The sequence below is a fragment of the Solanum verrucosum genome, unplaced genomic scaffold, assembly GCF_900185275.1.
Source record: "Solanum verrucosum unplaced genomic scaffold, falcon-dt-bn FXZP01000147.1, whole genome shotgun sequence".
NCBI lineage: Eukaryota > Viridiplantae > Streptophyta > Magnoliopsida > Solanales > Solanaceae > Solanum > Solanum verrucosum.
The window spans coordinates 1,853,255-1,872,797 of NW_026020343.1; the positions used below are offsets into that span (position 1 = coordinate 1,853,255).

The following is a 19,543-nucleotide window of genomic DNA, read 5'->3' on the forward strand; positions in this document are numbered from 1 at the left end:
CTAAAGGCATAAATACCTAGGCATCACCTTTTTTTTATTTTTTTTTATGTCCATGTCGAGAAAAAAAGATTTGTTAAAACTTGAAGAACAAGAAGACATAATTGACAAAATTTGTGAAAAAAATAAGATAACAAAGTTTGAAGACGAGGAAATATCAAGATTTGAAAAAGAAAAACTTTAAAGATTCAGAGAAATAAAGAAAGTTAGAGATCATGAAAATTAGAATATAATGTGAAGGCCTTTGTTAAGGCAAGAAAAAAAAAATCTTAACTTCCTCGATCGATTTGTGGTTCTTAGTTCAATATCTAAGTTACACGTGAAAAGTACATTTAAGTGAGTGGGCTCAAGGTCCTTTCAAGTGATAGAATACATTTCAATTGCTTCCTTGCTTAAGTTTTGAAAATATTCATCTTCTCTGTCATAACTAGCATCATGTTCAAAAAATTTGGAGGGGAGGGGGGCTATATATATTAGGGAAAAATGACTTCTACACAAGGATACATGTGGGTGGACACATGGCATTGTGATTATGCCTAGAGCTGACATGATCTAAAGGATCAAAGAAGAAGTATCCATAAATATTTCATTGACCGAGTGTTCGACTCGAGATTAGCCATTTAACTTGATTTTGTCTCATTACCGAGTTTACTATATGGTCATTATCATGAAATAAGGTGAGAATTTGTAGCCGAAATCAATGAAAGACTCGTGTTTCGGAGATAAAATAAAAGGAAAAAGGCTAGGTATGCCAGATATATTTGTATGAGATCCCACAAATTATAGATGAATATTAACCGACACACTTAATGATATTCTCAGGTGAAAAAAATTTCATCAGGCGTAGTGCTTTAGGGCTCGAGTGAGGTTTTCTATTAGCTGATGTATTATCCTTGGTGCCTATAAATAGTAATTTTTATTTACCTGTAAAGGGCTAGATTCTTGATAATACAAATATTTTTGTGGTCTACGTTTTTTATTATTTTCATAGTCTTTGCTCTCAAATACTTACATCAAATCATCTTAGACGATCACACTTCACTATCTCCAAATCCAGCTGAAACATCAAGCAACTAAGCTCTATTGTGTCATTTGATTTACTTTGTTTTAATATTTTTCTTATTAAGTTCATTTATTAGCATATTTAAATTTAAATTCTATTAAGACTAATAAACAATTTAAATTGATACATGTGTTTTTGACCTTATAACAAATTAAATTGGGCCATACCAAAAGAGAGAGATCAAGAAAATAATTAAAAACTTGGTTTATTTTATTGATTATCCTTCTTTTATCTTCACAATTTTTGTAATTTAGAAAAGATAATCATTGGAAAAAAGAAAATAACACCTCCTATTTGTTAAGGGCGGGTGGCGTGAATTTTGATTCGATTAGGATATTCAATTTGCCGTAGAGATGCTCAGTAGACTCCTTAACATTGATAGAAAAATGATTTATCCTAAACATATTTTAATTAATAGATAAGAGGAAAGAAAACACGATTCAAAAATTCGAGTATTTTCCTAATAAGAATAACTCAGATTGCAACTCTAAACTCTACAATACGTATCACCTAAATATATGATTATTCTATTTTTTTTTTAAGAATCTTTTTTCAATAAAGAAAAGTGAACCATTTGAAAAGAAGAGGAAGGAAAAGATCCAAAACAAACTTTGTTTTGTTGGCCCAAATGAAAGCACAGCCCAAACATGTGTTTTCCCAATCAATCCTTTCGAAATTATTTGGGTGGTTCCAAAATTCAATTGAGATAAAGGCTTCACAAATAGTCAGTCACACATACACACTCAACTCACTACTCTGTAGTCACTGGATCTTTGAAAATGGCGGGCGAAGAAAGTTCACCAGATTCCGCTACCAAAAATATTGACGAATTGGAGGGGCAATGGAGGCTATATGAGGCTTACAATGAGCTGCACGGTTTGGCTCAAGAGTTCGACACTCCATTTGATGCACCAGCTGTGCTTGTAGTGGGGCACCAGACGGATGGAAAAAGTGCACTGGTGGAGGCTCTAATGGGGTTCCAATTCAATCATGTCGGTGGTGGAACCAAGACTCGACGACCCATTACTCTTCACATGAAATACAACCCCGAGTGTGACACTCCCCTTTGCCATCTCTTGTCTGATTCTGACCCCTCTGTTTCTCATGAAAAATCTCTCCAAGATATTCAGGTATCAACCTTATATTATGGTGGATGTGTCAAAAAGTTTTTTCCTTACATTAGGGAGTAAACTTTTCCTGATTATATTGTCTCTTGTAGGCATATATTGAGGCTGAAAACATGAGATTGGAGAAGGAAACATGTCAGTTTTCTGCAAAAGAGATAATCATCAGAATAGAATACAAATATTGCCCCAACCTTACTATTATTGACACTCCAGGACTTGTTGCTCCAGCACCTAGTCGGAAAAATCGGGCTTTACAGGTCCAATTATTTTCCACTATTTTGAAAATTGTGTAATATGAAAACACAATTATTTGAAGCTTGAGACCATATACATTGCAGGCTCAAGCTCGTGCAGTGGAGTCGTTGGTGCGAGCCAAAATGCAGCACAGAGAACTCATTATATTGTGCCTTGAAGATTGTAATGATTGGAGCAATGCAACTACGAGGAGGGTAGTGATGCAGGTACTGCCTGTTTTATTCTAATTTTGCCAAAGGTGCTCCTGATAAGTTATAGCCTAAAGTTTGCACAATGTTTTTACTACAATATGATATGTGCTGGCAAAAATGAAGGTAAAACTCCTTTATGTATGCCGAAACGGTTAAAATAAATCTATATAGATTGATGCTTTTCCATGTCACCGTGTTAAACACAGCGTGTTCAGATGTTTGTGTGCTCTTGAGTGTTCTCTACAACATCTTTACTTTTTTCATGTGTGGAATCGTATAACAGATTGATCCGGAGCTTTCAAGGACTGTGGTTGTTGCTACAAAGCTTGATACCAAAATACCTCAGTTTGCACGAGCTTCTGATGTGGAAGTTTTCCTTTCCCCACCAGCCAGTACACTTGATGGATTTATGTTGGGTGATTCTCCCTTTTTTACATCTGTCCCTTCTGGGAGAGTTGGTTTTGGACCTGAATCAGTTTTCAGATCCAATGATGAGTTCAAACAGGTTCGATTTCTGACCTCTCAATCCCCATATGGCATATGCCTTTCTTTTTCTATGAGAAAGTTACGATAATGGGGAATGTTACTTGAAATTTGTGCTGCATCATTCAGTGAAGGACAAACTGTATTTCAATCTTGGTTCATTTTGGCATTTCATAGGATTACTCAGTGTAACCGGGATTTCTTCAAGTTAACTCCTTGTCGTGTGGTCGGAAGGGCTAAGGGTGAAACTTCCATGTTGACCAAGTAAAAGATCATTAAGTATCCAGTAGAAATTTTTGATGCTTTTACCTTATGCCATTTGATTTTGTTTTTTCGGCTCTTCACAAAAACAATGCCCAAAGGAGAGTGCAAAAATTGACTTTCTGTTCCGTCATTGTATCAATAACATTGTTTGTAGAACAGAAAACATAGTGTACATCTGGAAATTGGTGAGTGTTCCGTTGGTCAATTAACTAATCCAATTGTAAAAAGAATAAAAGCTCTTAAATATGCAGTCCCAACTATTTCTTCAGGAATACAACAGCCATTTATGTTGATCCTGTGATGTGGCTTGTGTGCCTTTGAAGTGATTCTTGCAGCTAGGTATGTTATCTGCATCCATGTTGGTTGGATTTCCATTCGGTGGTGCAATAACTTGAGAATCACTAGATAGAATGCATGCTATATTGCATTCTGAGAAAGTCTATTCCCATTGGTTTTTGTATAACAAGTACTGATATCACAATGCATGTTATCAGGAAAAGGTTTTGTGCAATTCTTTTTATTGGTAGTCTTCTGAGGGGCATCCTTGGAAAAGGTAAAGTTATCTCCCTGTGACCTATATAGGTCATGGATTCGAGCCACTGATGTTTGCATTAGGGCACCCCATCTCTGGACCCTGCATTAACGCATGATGCTTCTTGCATCAAGCTGTCCTTTTGATTGGTAGTCTTCTGCTATTTTTTTTTTTGATAAAGTAAATTTAATTAATATGGGATAAATCCCATTACAACCTGTTAAAGAACCTACACCATGGTATGGTTATTTAAAAAACGACACCCAATCTTCTATATGAATGTGAATCTCATGGGTGCACCAAAAATTAACTAAGAATAGAAGGTTATTTCTCAAGTGTACAAAATCATTTTCCATCCCCTTGAAAGCTCTTTTATTTCTCTTTCCACAAGACCAAAGCATGATGGCTAGCGAAGCAACGTTCCAGGCTCTGCGTCTTCCCTTCTTCTAGATTACCAGCAAATTCAGGATTATTGTATCACTTCAAGTGTATTACCTTATTATAGGAGCTATTTAGGTCTTCTTAGCTTCAGTTTAAAATATTTGTAAATTGTAGATGAGCCTGAATCAACTATAACAAGATCTGCTGAGCTATTTACTTGAGATGTACCTTTTCTATTAAAGATAAAAAAAATTATAAGAATTTGTTTGACAGGTATACCGTATACCACTATGATTCAATGTTGAATGTAGATGAGTAGAGCTAGGTTGCAATGTCCTGTGGAATACATCATTATTGCTGTGATTTACAGGCTATTTCATCAAGGGAGGTGGAAGATTTAGTAGCGTTGGAGGAGAAGTTGGGCAGAGCACTTTCAAAGCAGGAAAGAAGCAGAATAGGTGTTAACAGCCTTAGGCTGTTCTTGGAGGAGTTGCTCTTGAAAAGGTACATTTTTTTTTCTCCTTTTTTTGTATGCCTCAAGTCTTTCATTTGATTCCAAAACTTTAACCTTCAAAATGTAATGTTACCCAGGTACATGGATAGTGTGCCATCAATAATTCCCCTCCTCGAGAAAGAGTACCGGAGCAGCACTAGAAAGCTGAGTGAATTAGATCAACAACTCAGGTTTGCAGCTACTCTCTTAGGCTGGATAACGCAGAAGAAACAATTTAAACTGACAGTGGTGCATATTGCATTTTAACTGTTCATAGAGGGATCTATTGTCATTTTTCCTGGCAAGAAATATTTAATGCATCTCTGTTATCTTTATATACTTTTCCAAATTTGATGTTTATTCCATTGTTCCAGCTCTTTGAATGAAGCAAAACTGAAGGAGAAAGGAAGAACTTTCCATGATCTATTTCTGACCAAGGTGTGAAGTTTGCCCCAAACCAATATATGCCTAAATTCTATCTTCATCACATGATATCTTTTTTCATTTATGTTGAAGGGAAAGACCATCCTTCAAGTGGTCTGCATTTAGTGTATACACTGGACATGTTTCTTTTGCTTGCCTAATGGTTCTTACTGTTCACAACGGTCTTACCATTAGCTCATTTTTAAAAGTTTAGTGGTGTCATTTTAGTAGATAAGCCACCCTAACTGAAGTTTGGTTGTTTCTCAGTTGTCACTGCTGTTGAAAGGAACGGTTATTGCACCACCAGACAAATTCGGTAAAATTACGTCCCAGCTTGGTATTCTGATCTATAAAGGCTATATCTTTTAAAAGCATTACCTGATGTTAGTTTCAGTTTTAGCAAATGAAATTTTCTTTCTTGACATAAACCAAGAGTGACCATATGTTCTTTACCTTTTCTTCTCCTCTCCAATGATCATTTGTCTTTTTATGGAGATGATTCTTTAATCTGGAGTTAATTGGAAGTGTAAATCATTTTCTGCAAAGTTGATTGCCTACAATTTTGCATCTTGGAATGCCATTTTCATAAAATTGAAGATTTTAGATGTGTAGACTTTCAGCAACGAGAAGGTTGGAAATGCGAAATTAAACTGACTATGTGGAGTATTAAATTTTAGACGTCACACTGTTCATTTCTGTCCCACTTTATTCAGTCTAGTACTAAGTTTTTAGTTTTTAAGAATCCACAACTTAACACTATTTAGCTAGATCCATTTAGTCTAGATGGGTCTCTTTTTCTGGCTTTATTTTGTTGCTTCAAATTGCACTTTGCATTTCTTATGTTTGAAAATTCTACTGTGTTCTCACTATTGTTTCTACAACCAACTAATAATTCCTACTCAGTGAACAGACATGTAATAACTATACCAGCTTGAAGATCAGCTAATACTACACCAGAGTAAAATAGCATGTCAAAAAGTAGTCACAAATTGCCCCCAAGGCCTAGCTCAAGTGGCAAAAGGTAGAGGATTTGTGGCTTAGGTCGCAGGTTCAAGCCCCACACCATGCAAAGCGAAGCCCGGTATTTAAGTGGAGAAGGGTAGAGGGGCGGGCCCATTATCCACTGAGTTTTGAAGGCTGTGATTGGTCCAAAGGGCTGGTCACAGATGGATTTCTCGGTTATCAAAAAAAAAAAAAAAAAAAAAAAGTAGTCACAAATTTTGAAAGGCTTGTGTTCCATTGATTAAGGTCTTAAAAGAACTTGAACAAGCAAGCAAAACACGAGATTTATCTCTGAGGAGTCCTACTTAGTATAAGCAATTAAAAGTTCTATAAATTAAACTATGATTTAAGTTTTGTTTAATTGGTGTATGTACAAATGTTAAGCTGTTAGAGAGGGGACATATTATATTTATTTTTGTTAGATGTGCAATGCGTTCCATCATGTGTGGGCATAATTCTTTTTCATGGGTTATGTACTAAGAAGTTTGTTTTACCTTATAAAAAAAGTGCTTAGATGTTCATTTTGATAACGGGTGACACTTTGAATTGAACTCAACTCCTTTGCCTGCTTTGAGATCATGAAAATAAAAAAGGACCTTAGACTTAACCTCAAAAAAGTAAACTCATGAGATGAGAACTATCAAAAACCATACAAAGAGACTTACAACAATATTCTCAACCAATGTCGGATTCACATCATATTAGAGTCAGACCCATCCCTAATGTTGAGTTACCCAAAGTTGGACCCCCATATTACGTATCCACGTCTGAGATGTTTTAGTGTTCGTGGAGGGGTGGAGGGTAAACGAAAGGGTGTTAAGAGTTCCGCATTGGTTGAAGGTATGGGCCATAGTATCTTTATATGATCTTGGACAAGTCTCACATCATTAGTTAATTTCGGGGTTGAGTTAAGCCCAAGATTCATTTTCCTCTCATTTTGTTGCAATAATATTGAATATGTGATTAAAAAAAAAGAAATAAAAAACATGTGTAAAATAAGCATGATTGGGCTGCTTGCCTTCTGTCATTGCTCCATAGCCGATGTCTATGACACTAGGATCAAGGCCCATGAGGGTGAGCACTCAGCAGAGAATGCATGAGCAGCAGCATAAAACAAAAAATGAAACTAAGGAGTCAAAAGATTGAAAGTGTGAAAGACTAAAGAAACAAGTTAGAGACGCAGAGTGACATTAAAGAGTGAAAATGAGATGGAACTTTGGAATAGGAAACCAAAGAAAGAAGTGGAGTAGGAAGTCAGAAACCCTATTGGCTGTAGCTTGTAGGCTCAGTGTATATTCTATGCATGTGTGTGTGTGTTTATAGATGTATTATTCTATCTTGTCCTTCCTCCGTCCCAATTATGTAGTACTGACTTGGCACAAAGTTTAAAAAGGGAAAACTTTTGAAATTTGTGGTCTAAAACAAACCTTAGATATTTGTGTGGCTATAAATAATTTCATCAAGGGTAAAAGGGGAATTCTAAAGTTAAGTTGTTTCTAATTATAGAAAGGTGACATTTTATTTGGGGACAAACTAAAAAGGAAAGTGTGCCACATAAATTGGGACATAAAAGAGTAATATTTTAATTGAGGTGTCCGGTATTTTGGTTATTTAAAAAGACGGAAAGTGAATCGTAACAACAGAGCAGAACTGACTGAACTAACCCAACTGCAGAAGTTGATTTTTATGATGAAGTCAAACTACACACTTCTAATATTTTTGGAGGCAGAAGCCTACTTTATATATGTTCGGGTTGCAACAAGCTCAACTCTGTGTATGGGTGCAGGAGAAACCCTACAAGATGAGAGGGTCAATGGAGGGGCATTTATTGGATCTGATGGTCTTCAGTTCCCACACAAACTGATACCTGTAAGCATTTATTTATCTGTAAATTTTGATTAGTTTTTGATCCTGTGGTTAGATTAAAAAAAAAGGGAAAATTTTGGAAGTCGATACTTAGACATGCAGTGCAGATGTGACAGTTGCTTGAGGCACAACACATGTTGTCCTGCCAGTGATTCTAGTATTGTTGAGGGGATATTGGATCATTTAATTGGTTTTAATTAGTTCTGATGGAAAGCAAATTGCATACCTTAGACCACTTCGTTTGTTCTGTAGGTGTTGGTTACAAGATTGAAATACTCGTTTAGCAGTTTCCTACTAATAGTAGATGCCGGTTCCTATGCTGTTTCCACAAATTTTTCAACTTTTCATCTTCAAAGCTGTCTACTAGGAGTATTTTGTAAATTGGAGCGAAATAGGAGAGTGAATCACTTTCAGAATGTCTTAATTGTCTGCTTAATAGATATGTTATCGTCTAAGACAAGTCTATCTAGTCTTCTGGCAAAAGGCCGTACCAGGAGTTTCATCAAAATTACTTATTAGTGAAGTTATTGTTATTCCATGCAGAATGCAGGTATGCGTCTTTATGGAGGCGCTCAATATCATCGTGCAATGGCTGAGTTTCGTTTTGTCGTTGGAGGAATTAAATGCCCTCCAATTACACGGGAAGAAATAGTGAATGCATGTGGAGTTGAAGACATTCATGATGGAACTAATTATTCCAGGTGCCTATACACTTGGAGTTCATGATTTTACATTTATATCTAGGTCTGCTTCTTATTTTCTGATTCCTGTTTGCTAATTCTTGTTTTACCTTTGCTTGAAACATTGAGCATTTAGAACAGCCTGTGTAATTGCTGTTGCCAAGGCTCGTGATACATTTGAACCTTTCCTTCATCAGGTAACTTAGTGCTATTTTCGTCTATTATTATTTTCTGAATATTCTGTAATTTCTAATTGTCATCTGTTATGGAGATAAAATCATCTGTAATTCATATATGCTAGGTGGTGAATTGATTCAACTCTCAGCTAAGTTATGTAGGGCTAGGGCTAGGCAAGTATTCTAAGTTTTGGTGAGAGAATCTGTATCTCAAAGAGAGTGACAAAGATTAGTTGTTCCTTCTAGAACTTGAGATGTGGCAGGTATGAGTCTTATGACTATAATACAAGGGTAAAAAACTTGCACCAACAGAACACCTCTACGAATTACTGACCTTTAGTTGTATGTTGGCACAGATGGAAATGGGCAGGGTATGGGTTGGGTCTTAAAAGATCCATACTCCACTTTTTAAAGCTCTCTATGCTTTTGCTACCCATACCAATGGTAGGTACTAAACTTTCAATGTAACCCTCCTCCTATCCACCATGTTATCCTAAACTTGCGGGTAGGTTTGGCGAGAATATTTGCGGGTACAATGAAAACTGTCAACGCGTCCAAATGTCATGACCCAAAATCCCAAGCCACGATGACACCAACCCAAACCCCGTAGTTGAATCAGTTACACTACTAAGTCCGTTTTTAGCAACTTTAAAAACGGAAGTAAGATAAAAGCCGATAGTAGGGTCAATACAAGACATTCATAATATAGGAAGTGCGGAAAATACAGTAGATGCTATCCAAAACCTAGTGTCAGAAGTACTAGAGCCTCTAAATAGGATTACACTCTCAATAAGTACTACGATTGTCCGATAAGAAAAGATAGAGATAAAACAAAAAGGGATGGAGTCCGGTGCTGCAGAATAAACAAGCAGCTCACCCCGAATACTCCAGACTATCACCAAATGGATGCAAGATAACCTACCACTCAAATTTAGGAAAAAATCTGCACACAAAAGGTGCAGGAAACAAGGGTGAGTAGGTAAAACATGTGTGCTCAGCAACATCGTTGACCAACCCTAAATGAAGCAATGGCGAGGGCTGGTCTTACCATGCTTACTTCCACACTTCTCAACAATCATATAAATCATAGATATGGATAATTCAACAGGTAAATGGAACAAGATAGTTACAGTTCTCAGAAATAACTGGAAATCAGCAAGTTAAGCAAGTAGATTCAAATAACCTCAACCAAACAGGCAAAAATCGATATCAAGCAAGGTAGCCAATCAACTGAAATGCAGTGGAATATAAGTAATATGAGATGAGATGCAATGTCCAATGCACCAGTATACACACGCTCCTTCTGTAGGTAGTTGTGACCCATGGGGGACTTGCGCGGTCCATGTACTGCCCCAAAAATCCGGTCTGTAGATCCATAGGGTAAGGTAGTATCATCACTCCATCCAGAATCTGGTCTCCCATCCCACGGGGGACTCGCATGGTCCGTGTACTGCCCCCGAAATCCAGTCTGTAGATCCATCGGGTAAAATGGTATCATCACTCCATCCAGAATCCGGTCTCCCAGACCCATCGGATAATCACCGTATCATCTTTCCTTCTGGAATCCAGTCTTCTAGATCCATTGGACAATAACCGAATGATTTATCATGTACATTATGCACGAGACAACATATGAAAGCATGATAAAATGCTACAAAAGTACAGATACGGAATACATGAACTATATATGCAAAACATCCGACTAGGTCATAGATCACTCTCTGAACTTAATGGAATCGTCATAACTCAAATCTAACCTCTTAACCCAAAATATTGACTTTGGTCAAAACTTCTCAAATTCCAAATATCCAAAACTAGATTCTCCGAGATGCATCCGATCACATCGGGAACCATGCTACACATCCCTGCAAGTCATAAACAACAAAAGAAAGCTACGGAGAGGGTCAGATTGGGGAAAATAAGTCTAAACTACAAAACGACCATACAGGTCATTACATCCAAAGTTATATCTAACGAAGTAAAATACCATATACAGCTTGCTGGTAAGTTAGATTACACAGTTAATGATATAAAATCTTCACTGTATTCATATTTTGAGTAAAGGGTAACTACACTGCGTTCATATTTGCAGTGGATACTTGAATGTTGATCATCACCACCTGCTAAGCCACCTTTTCTTCCAAATCACCTTCCCATATGGATAGAGTTTGAGAAATTGATCCATACATTATCTGTGGCAGTCAGTTTCTCAAAATTGTGCATGCACCCAAAAGAAGTTGGGATATGTAATATGGGCTGAAACTGAGCTTAAGTTAGGGAAAGAAAGAGAATGGTGTCGCAAATTTTAATAGTCCATCTATATTATAGCTTGTAACAAACATGTAATTCTCCAATATGAAAGATTCATTTTAATTGGAGATATCAAGAGCTGTGCATCAGTTCTGATAAGTCGCAAAATGATTTGAAGAAGTTAGCTGGAGAAAATTCGCCAGGAATAAAAGTACTCTTCTTTTGGCATGTTACAGATTTATAATATTCTCAGTAATTTTTCTTGCTTCTCTATGATCATTTCATTCTTCTTATTACTCTCCCATATTTATGTAACCTTACCAAGTCTGCCACTGTTTGCTTACAGTTGGGTTGCAGGCTATCACACATTCTGAAACGGTTACTTCCAATTGCTGTTTATCTTCTTCAGGTACAAATTACTTTGTATTGTTTGTTTGCTGTTCTTCCCTTGCAATATTTGAGGATTCATGCAATTAATGTCATCATGTTCCTCTGAAAACTAATGCTTTGATGTTTGACTTGTTTCCATAGAAAGAAGGGGAGTACCTGAGTGGCCATGATGTATTTTTGAGGCGTGTAGCAGATGCCTTCAACAATTTTGCAGAATCCACTGAAAAATCATGCCGTGAAAAGTAAATGCTTTTCTCCATTTATACTCTCATGTTCAAATTACTTTTCACAATTATCATTGTCTAGAATAGCTTGTGGTGATCATAAGGTTCTTCAGCTCCAACTGTCAAAACACAAATGATCCTAGCTTTTTTTCTTTTTAAAATTTTAGTTTAGTTTCTTTATTTTATTGGATGGTTATCATCAATGTTTTTAAAGGTTCGAGTGTGAGGTGAGGCGTTTTACTTGATACACAGTGAGGCATAAGCCCCGTGATTATGTTATTTCTATTATTTTATAAATTAATATAATAAAAATAGGTAATACTGAAAAAGATAAAATTACATATAAAATTACTCCCTCCGTCCAACAATAGTTGTCTACTATACTATTTTGGGATGTCCAACAATACTTGTCCACTTTATGAAATCAATGGATAATTTTATACTTAGTTCTTAATTTACCCTCATCATTAATCATAGTCATTTTTGTAGACATTATATTTATCACTCCCTCTGTTCTTTTTTATATGTCATCCTTGCTATAAATAGTTGATCCATAATACTTGTCATTTCATAAAATCAATGCATAAATTACACTATTCTTCTTATTATACTCTTGATAGTTAATTAGTTTTGAAAATAAATATTTGACCAACCTAGGAAAACTAATAAGTAATTAATGTTCATTGTAATTACTTCATACATTGATTAATTACTCTCACCATTGCATTACTATATAAAATAAATCTCAACAAACAAATTAAAAATAAAAGATAGATTTATTTATCATTTATTGAAAAGTTGACTTCAAAAAAACATTAAAAAAAGGTAGAATTGTAAACTTGGTTTCTTAATACAAGTGAAATCTAAAAAGGTGACATATAAAAAAGAACGAAGGGAGTATATTCAAAGGATGATACTCCCTCCGTTCCTTTTTATATGTCACCTTTTTTTTAGATTTCACTTGCATTAAAAAATTAAGTAAGTTTACAATTCTATCCTTATTTAATGTTTTTTTGAAGTCAACTTTTCAATAAATGATACATATGCTAGATTTCAAAAATTGAAATGCATTTGGATGACTATTTAAATTTTTAGCCAAAATTTTTCAATACGAATTAATCCAAAATTTAAAAAATTAAATTTTTCCCAGCTCAGTTTTCCTATATATTTTGTGTAAAAATGATTTTTTATAAATTCATAAAGCAAATATGACAACATCACAAAATATTCAAATTCCATTACTTCAAATTGATTTAAATATTCCTGTTAAATATGATGTTATTGATAATGAAATTAGATGAGAAATTCCTGATCTTAATATAGTTACACTACCGACATCTTCCTTGATAAAATTTGTTGAAGCTTCAACTTTCAAGATTATTTTTGATTTTTTCTCCATCTTTTATTTTTAATTTATTTGTTGAAATTTCTTTCTCAAAATCAGATTTTATAGAGTAGTGCAATGGTGAGAGTAATTAATCAATTTATGAAGTACTCCTAGGTTTTATTATGAACATTAATTACTTATTAGTTTTTCTAGGTTGGTCAAATATCCATTTTCAAAACTAATTAACTATTAAGGGTATAATAGGAAGAATATTGTAATTTATGCATTGATTTTATAAAATGACAAGTATTATAGACCAACTATTTATAGTAAAGATGACATATAAAAAGGAACAGAGGGAGTATAGTAAATTAGCCTTCTATTTATAGTTTCTTAAGAAGTGTGCAAAGTCAATAGTGGACAACTATTGTTGGACACAGGGAGTATAGAATTTTCAACAAAATATAAAATAAATGAAAATGTACATAGAAGTGCTACATCTCAAAACAATAATCACAATCAATAATTGACTAAACAAGAGACAAAACTGGTCATCTCGAAAAACTAATTCGACTTTTTAAAAAATTGAGTGGAATTTTATAAATTAACTTGAAAAAGAAAGCAAAGAAGGAACAAACAATCAGGAGCATCAAACCATAGCAAGTGATGAAGAATGATGTGTTTTTGCTTTGTAGTTTGCACATTGATCATTTTTCATCTATACCCGAAGGAGGAAGAGAAGGAATAAAATTAGGGCCTGAGAATTAAAAATATTTATATTTTAAAGATTTTTATCTACTTAAAATTTAATAACAAGTTGAAATTTTTAATTTAAGGACTTAATTAACAATTTTAATTTTAGTTAGGAGAGGTTTTCTAGGCTTACGCCCCAAAACAAAAATTTGCCCAATGCCTAACTGTACACCCAGACTGATGGGGCTTACGCCTTATGGTACTTTCACCACCCACAAATCTTCCCTATGCGTTCTTACTAGGGATGGCAATGGGGCGGGGCGGGTTGAGTTAAACCCGCAAATTTTTTAATCCGCCCCGCATAACTACCTTTTTCATTTACAACCCGCTCCGCATAATTTTTATAATATTTTCTTTTTCTAGTTAAGTTTGATACTAAAAATAAAATTCATACAAATAAATTCATTTTTCATTAAGTTGTATTAATTTAATAGGATAGTGACTTAGAATTTATTTTTTAGAGGCCAATTGAGAAACATGTAAGAAATTGTATTATTTTTTATTGAACAATTTTCATTTACTATCTTGAATATTTTAGTAGCTTTAAAGAAATTATCTTAATAAATAATGCTCATGTAAAAAGTTAATAATAAGCTTGAACCCACATAAAATCACATATACCCGCCACCCGCCCCGCATTAATTTAAAAAAACCCACTTCAACCCGCCCCACATTAGTTTTAAAAAAACCCACCTCAACCCGCCCCACATTAGTTTTAAAAAAACCCACCTCAACCCGCCCCACATCCCATCCGCCCTGCACAACCTAAAACCTGCCCCGCCTTAAACCCAGCCTGCCCCGCCCCATTGCCATCCCTAGTTCTTACTGCGCTCCACCCTGGGCTCATCTCAAAAATGCCTTTTAATAAATGGCAATAATTAACATGATTTCCTTGCCCCCTCCCCCCTCTTTCTATCAGTTTTATTATAACTTTTATGTTCCATAAACATAAAGTGGTGTAAACTGTGTGTTTGATAAAAAGACTTCTATCTTGGTAAGCTTGTTATCTCTGTTTTCTCTTTTGATATCACCAGGATCTAAATTTCAATCCTTGTCATTACTAACTTTTGTGTTTCCAGATATCCCACTGAGCTTAGCAATTTTTAGAGTGGCTTCAAAATCTCTATCCTTACAATTTTTAGATTAACCTAAGTGCGTGTGGTTCCCATTATGCTTTCTTGGTTTTGTATTTCCTTACCTTTTTGCAGTATGACCTGTGAGACTTCATTTCTAATGCTCACAGAGGATACTTCTCATGTACATTTCAGATATGCCAAGAAAATTGCTTTCAGTTTAGCATTTGATTAATTTCTAGTCTTTTGTTGTTTATATGTGTTCCAGGTGCATGGAGGATTTAGTGAGTACCACTCGCTATGTGACATGGTCCCTCCACAATAAGGTCAGCTTACTGCATGTAAATTAAAATATAATGGTTGTTGACCCATTCTATATCTTTTATCGATCTTTGGGTTTCAGTCCTTTGAATTGATGTGTTTTCTGAAAATATATGAGGTAAAACATAGTGGCATCTAAGTTGGTCCTCTGTCTGTTGATTTCTCTTTTCCCTCTGCCTGGTCTGAGTCCGTAGTGGCTGACATGCATTATTTGCTTTGGTAACAACTTGTTCATTGTTTTCCTGTCATAATTCTTTGCTGGTCTAATCTATCTGCATATATACTGTTACCCTTCCAGAATCGGGCTGGATTACGTCAATTCCTAGATTCATTTGGTGGATCCGAACAGTCTGCCATTATTGGTAATTCCACATCTACTGGTCTTTCTCAAGATTTGTCAACTGCATCTGTAGCCAGTGATAACAAGCAGGATGTTAAGCCCAGGACAGATGTAAAGCTTAGCCATTTGGCTTCAGGTAATGATTCAAATATGAGTACTCAGACAACAGAAACAAGACTGGCCGACCTTTTAGATAGCACACTTTGGAATAGGAGGCTTGCTCCTTCTTCTGAAAGAATTGTTTATGCATTGGTTCAACAAATATTTCATGGCATAAGAGAATATTTCCTTGCATCAACAGAACTAAAGGTACACTTTTCTCAGCAGAACTAAATATTCATGGCTATAAAGATATTTAATGGTTTGAATCTGAATGATTAATATAAATTATACGCATTCATATGTTGAGCAAACAATCTTAAATGTTTATTGGTCTATTTCGAATAAACCCCTAATTTATTAGAACTCAACTCATTACCCGGGATCCAACTAAAATACATACCGGCCTGGTTTGATTGTCCCATCTAAAAAATATATTATTTTCTATTAATGTAAAATTTGCTATCAATTACCTAATTGTCTTGTTCATTCTTTTTTCTTTTAATCTCTTCCTAATTGTGAGATTCCATTGGGTAGGTTGTTGTTCCTAATTAGGATATTCGGGACTCAAACTCGGAATGAACTTACATGTTCATATTCTTTTGATTTGTACTATTATCATGGGGGAATGTTGAACTAATTGTTTCTATATGAACGTGGTTGTCCTTTTCTGTTCTGTCGTAAGTTGAAAGAAAACTTAATTTTTTTAATGGTGTCTGATATCCAAGAAGAAAAGTGCGGGGGTTGTGGGGTGGGGTGGGGAGTGAGTGTGGAGAGCGGACTAACTTTTTTTTAATGTTTACTATGGAACTCAAAATTAGGCCAATCATATGAGGCCACATATTAGGTAATTTCGAATTGTTTTAACGGGGAAGGGCCTAAAATTCCCATGAACTATGAGATATGGTACAATATTGCACTCCATCCACCTTATGAGTGTGGGCCATTAGAAATAAGGGCATTTTTAGCTTGAAAGGTTAATGTCGAGAGCACTTTTGGCCTGAAAGGTAAACGAAGGACAATATTGTACCAAATCTCATAGTTCAGGGGTTATTTAGACCCTTTTTCGTTTAATCTTTGAAAAAGAAAACGGGTCTTAAGCCTTAATCCCAAATGAAGTGTTGTTCATAATATCTTGCTATTAAAATTCTAGTAGTTATATGTAAGTCTGAATGATATCACTAATTTGCTAATCAAAGTATCAGATACCAGCTTGGACCCTATCCCTAGAGGTTGCATCAGCTTTCAGTATGGAGCAAATGCAATTCAATTATGTTTGATCATTTACTTAGTCGAAAATCATTTCATATTAAGTTAGGTTGCTTCAACTTCCTCTTTTTGTTTGTTTTCTAAAGAAATTGTTGTTATCTGCAGTTCAACTGTTTTCTCCTCATGCCTGTTGTTGACAAGTTGCCTGCAATGCTTCGTGAGGACTTAGAATCTGCTTTTGAAGATAATTTAGATAATGTTTTTGACATCACTAACCTGCGACATTCAGTAGCGCAAGACAAGCGGCAAACTGAAATTGAGCTAAAAAGGGTATCCATTCCATTCTCCTTCCTGTGTAATTGTCAATCTTGGAGTTCTTTCTCCCTTTTGGTTTCTTAATATTGACAAAATTTGCAGGTACAAAAGCTTAAAGAGAAATTTCGCTACATACACGAACAACTTAATTCACAGCAGGCCATGTTTGGGCAGTAACTAAATCATCAGTTGTTGATGTCTCCTGAATGGTACAAAATGCAAGAGTAATATTCTGTAATTATGCCTTCTGAATGCATGCTTCAGTTTATTAGATTGAAAGAAGAAATGACAAAACATCTTGTACATGATTGAAGCTTTTAGTATGCTTCCCTTATTCACAGCTGAAGACTGTAAAATTAACCAAAACCTATACTAGGTAATTGCTTGAGTAATGTAGTTCAATTGGGTTTTGTCCCTTTATTTTGTTAAGGCTGCAAAATGACTTCATGCATGCTGTTTTGTACACCCATAATGCATCATGAAGCTTTAAGGATCAATCCTTCCTTTGCACATTCACAATCTTCTGCAATCTCTGCTTTACTTCTCTGTTCGACACTTCTACTTGGCCACACTAATGAAATGCTTTCCTCCATCACTAACAATAGCTCTTGGAGTCCTAAATCTAGTGAATGTGTTTTTTCATGAACTTTATGACAACCTTTGAATCATTGGTGGGAAGAGCTACAACTTCAACCTACTTAGACACATAATCCCCCATCACTAGAATGTATTGGTTTCCATTGGATGGTGGGAACAGACCCATGAAGTCGAAATTCCTCACATCAGATATTTCTACCTCAAGATTGATATTCAGTAGCATCTCATGTCTCCTCGAAATAGCACCCATCCTCTAGCACTGGTCACTCTTTCACATAGTAAGTGACATCTTTTGATAATGTGGGCCAAAAGAATCTTGATTACAACACTTTGTGGGTTGTGCGCTCACCTGCATGATAGCCTTCATAAGGTGATGAGTGACCACTTTCTTGCACTCGATTGACCTCATTCTCTGGAATACACCTCCTTACTACTTTTTCTGGCCTTTACTTGAACAAGAATGACCCATCCCATATGTAGATTCTCACATCATGGTTCAACTTCTTTTGTTGCGTGGTTGCTGCAGGTGGAAACACTTCGCTTACCAACAAATTCACTATATCTGCATACCAAGACAATTAAGTGATATCTAGGGCCAACAACTGCTCATCCAAAAACTCTTCATGGATTTGTCCTCCATTGTGTACATGTGAAGAATCCTCCAACCTCGAGAGATGATCGACAATTTGATTTTGGGTGCTTTTTTTGTCTCTGATCTCTGGATCAAACTCTTGGAGCAACAAAATCCACCAAATGAGCCTTGACTTTGCATCCTTCTTGTTGAATAGGTACATAATAGCAGCATGATTAGTATAAACAATAACTTTAGTACCTACCAAATACGATCTGAACTTGTCGAAGGCGAACACTAGAGCAAGCATCCCCGTTTTTGTCACTGTGTAGTTTGCCTGTGCAGAATCAAAGGTCTTGCTCATATAATAGATTGGATGGAACACCTTTTTTTTTGACTCAATATTGCACCCACTAATACATCGCTGGCATCAGACATGAGTTCAAATGACAACTCCTAATTAAGAGCAATCAAGATATGAGCTTCAATTAAGTCTTTCTTTAGCAACATAAATATCATCGAATTTAAATTTCACCTCTTTCTCCAATAGACTACACATAGGTCTGGTAGTCTTGGAGAAGTCCTTGATGAACATTCTATAGAAATCAACATGCCCAAGAAAACTTCTTACCCCTTTCACCGAAATTAGAGGTGACAACTTCTCTATCACTTCAACTTTGGCTCTATCAACCTCCAGCCCATTCTTCGAAACTTTGTGACCTAGAACTATATATGCCTTCTCGAATCAAGAAAGGACATTTTCCCAATTTAGCACTAGATTCATCTCTTCACATCGGGCAAGAACCCTATCAAGATTGTGCAAACATAGCTCAAAAGACTTTCCGAAGAATAAGAAATCATCCATGAATACTTCCACCATATCCCCATTATGATGTGAAAAATACCCATCGTGCATCTCTGAAAAATGACAGGTGCATTGCAAAGTCCGAAGGGCATACACTTGAAATCATAAGTGCCATAAGGACAAATGAACGTTGTCTTTTCCTGATCCTGGAGGGCAATCACTATTTGGTTGTATCTAGAATACCTATCTAAGAAGCAATAATACTCTTTCTCGACTAACTTGCCAAGCATCTGAACAATGAAGGGACTAGGTAGTTGTCATGCCCCGAGGCTACCC

At 35.6% G+C, this 19,543-nt stretch overlaps 1 protein-coding gene across 2 annotated transcripts; it reads left to right on the top strand.

Moving 5' to 3' along the window:
• The first annotated feature begins 1,827 nt into the window (after positions 1 to 1,827).
• LOC125837346 (dynamin-like protein ARC5) lies at positions 1,828 to 17,624 on the top strand. 2 transcript variants are annotated; one of them, XM_049516481.1, is made up of 18 exons: positions 1,828 to 2,190; positions 2,280 to 2,444; positions 2,526 to 2,648; positions 2,917 to 3,138; positions 4,664 to 4,797; positions 4,885 to 4,977; positions 5,161 to 5,224; positions 5,477 to 5,525; positions 7,998 to 8,080; positions 8,621 to 8,778; positions 8,894 to 8,954; positions 11,530 to 11,592; positions 11,715 to 11,815; positions 15,219 to 15,276; positions 15,570 to 15,633; positions 15,721 to 15,920; positions 17,085 to 17,249; positions 17,337 to 17,624. In XM_049516481.1, exons 1-18 carry the CDS (start codon positions 1,840 to 1,842, stop codon positions 17,409 to 17,411), a joined length of 2,229 nt encoding a protein of 742 aa, XP_049372438.1. In that variant the 5' UTR covers positions 1,828 to 1,839; the 3' UTR covers positions 17,412 to 17,624. The 2 variants fall into 2 exon arrangements, with proteins under 2 accessions (XP_049372438.1, XP_049372437.1); XM_049516480.1 differs by having other exon boundaries at positions 15,570 to 15,920.
• The last annotated feature ends 1,919 nt before the right edge of the window (positions 17,625 to 19,543 follow it).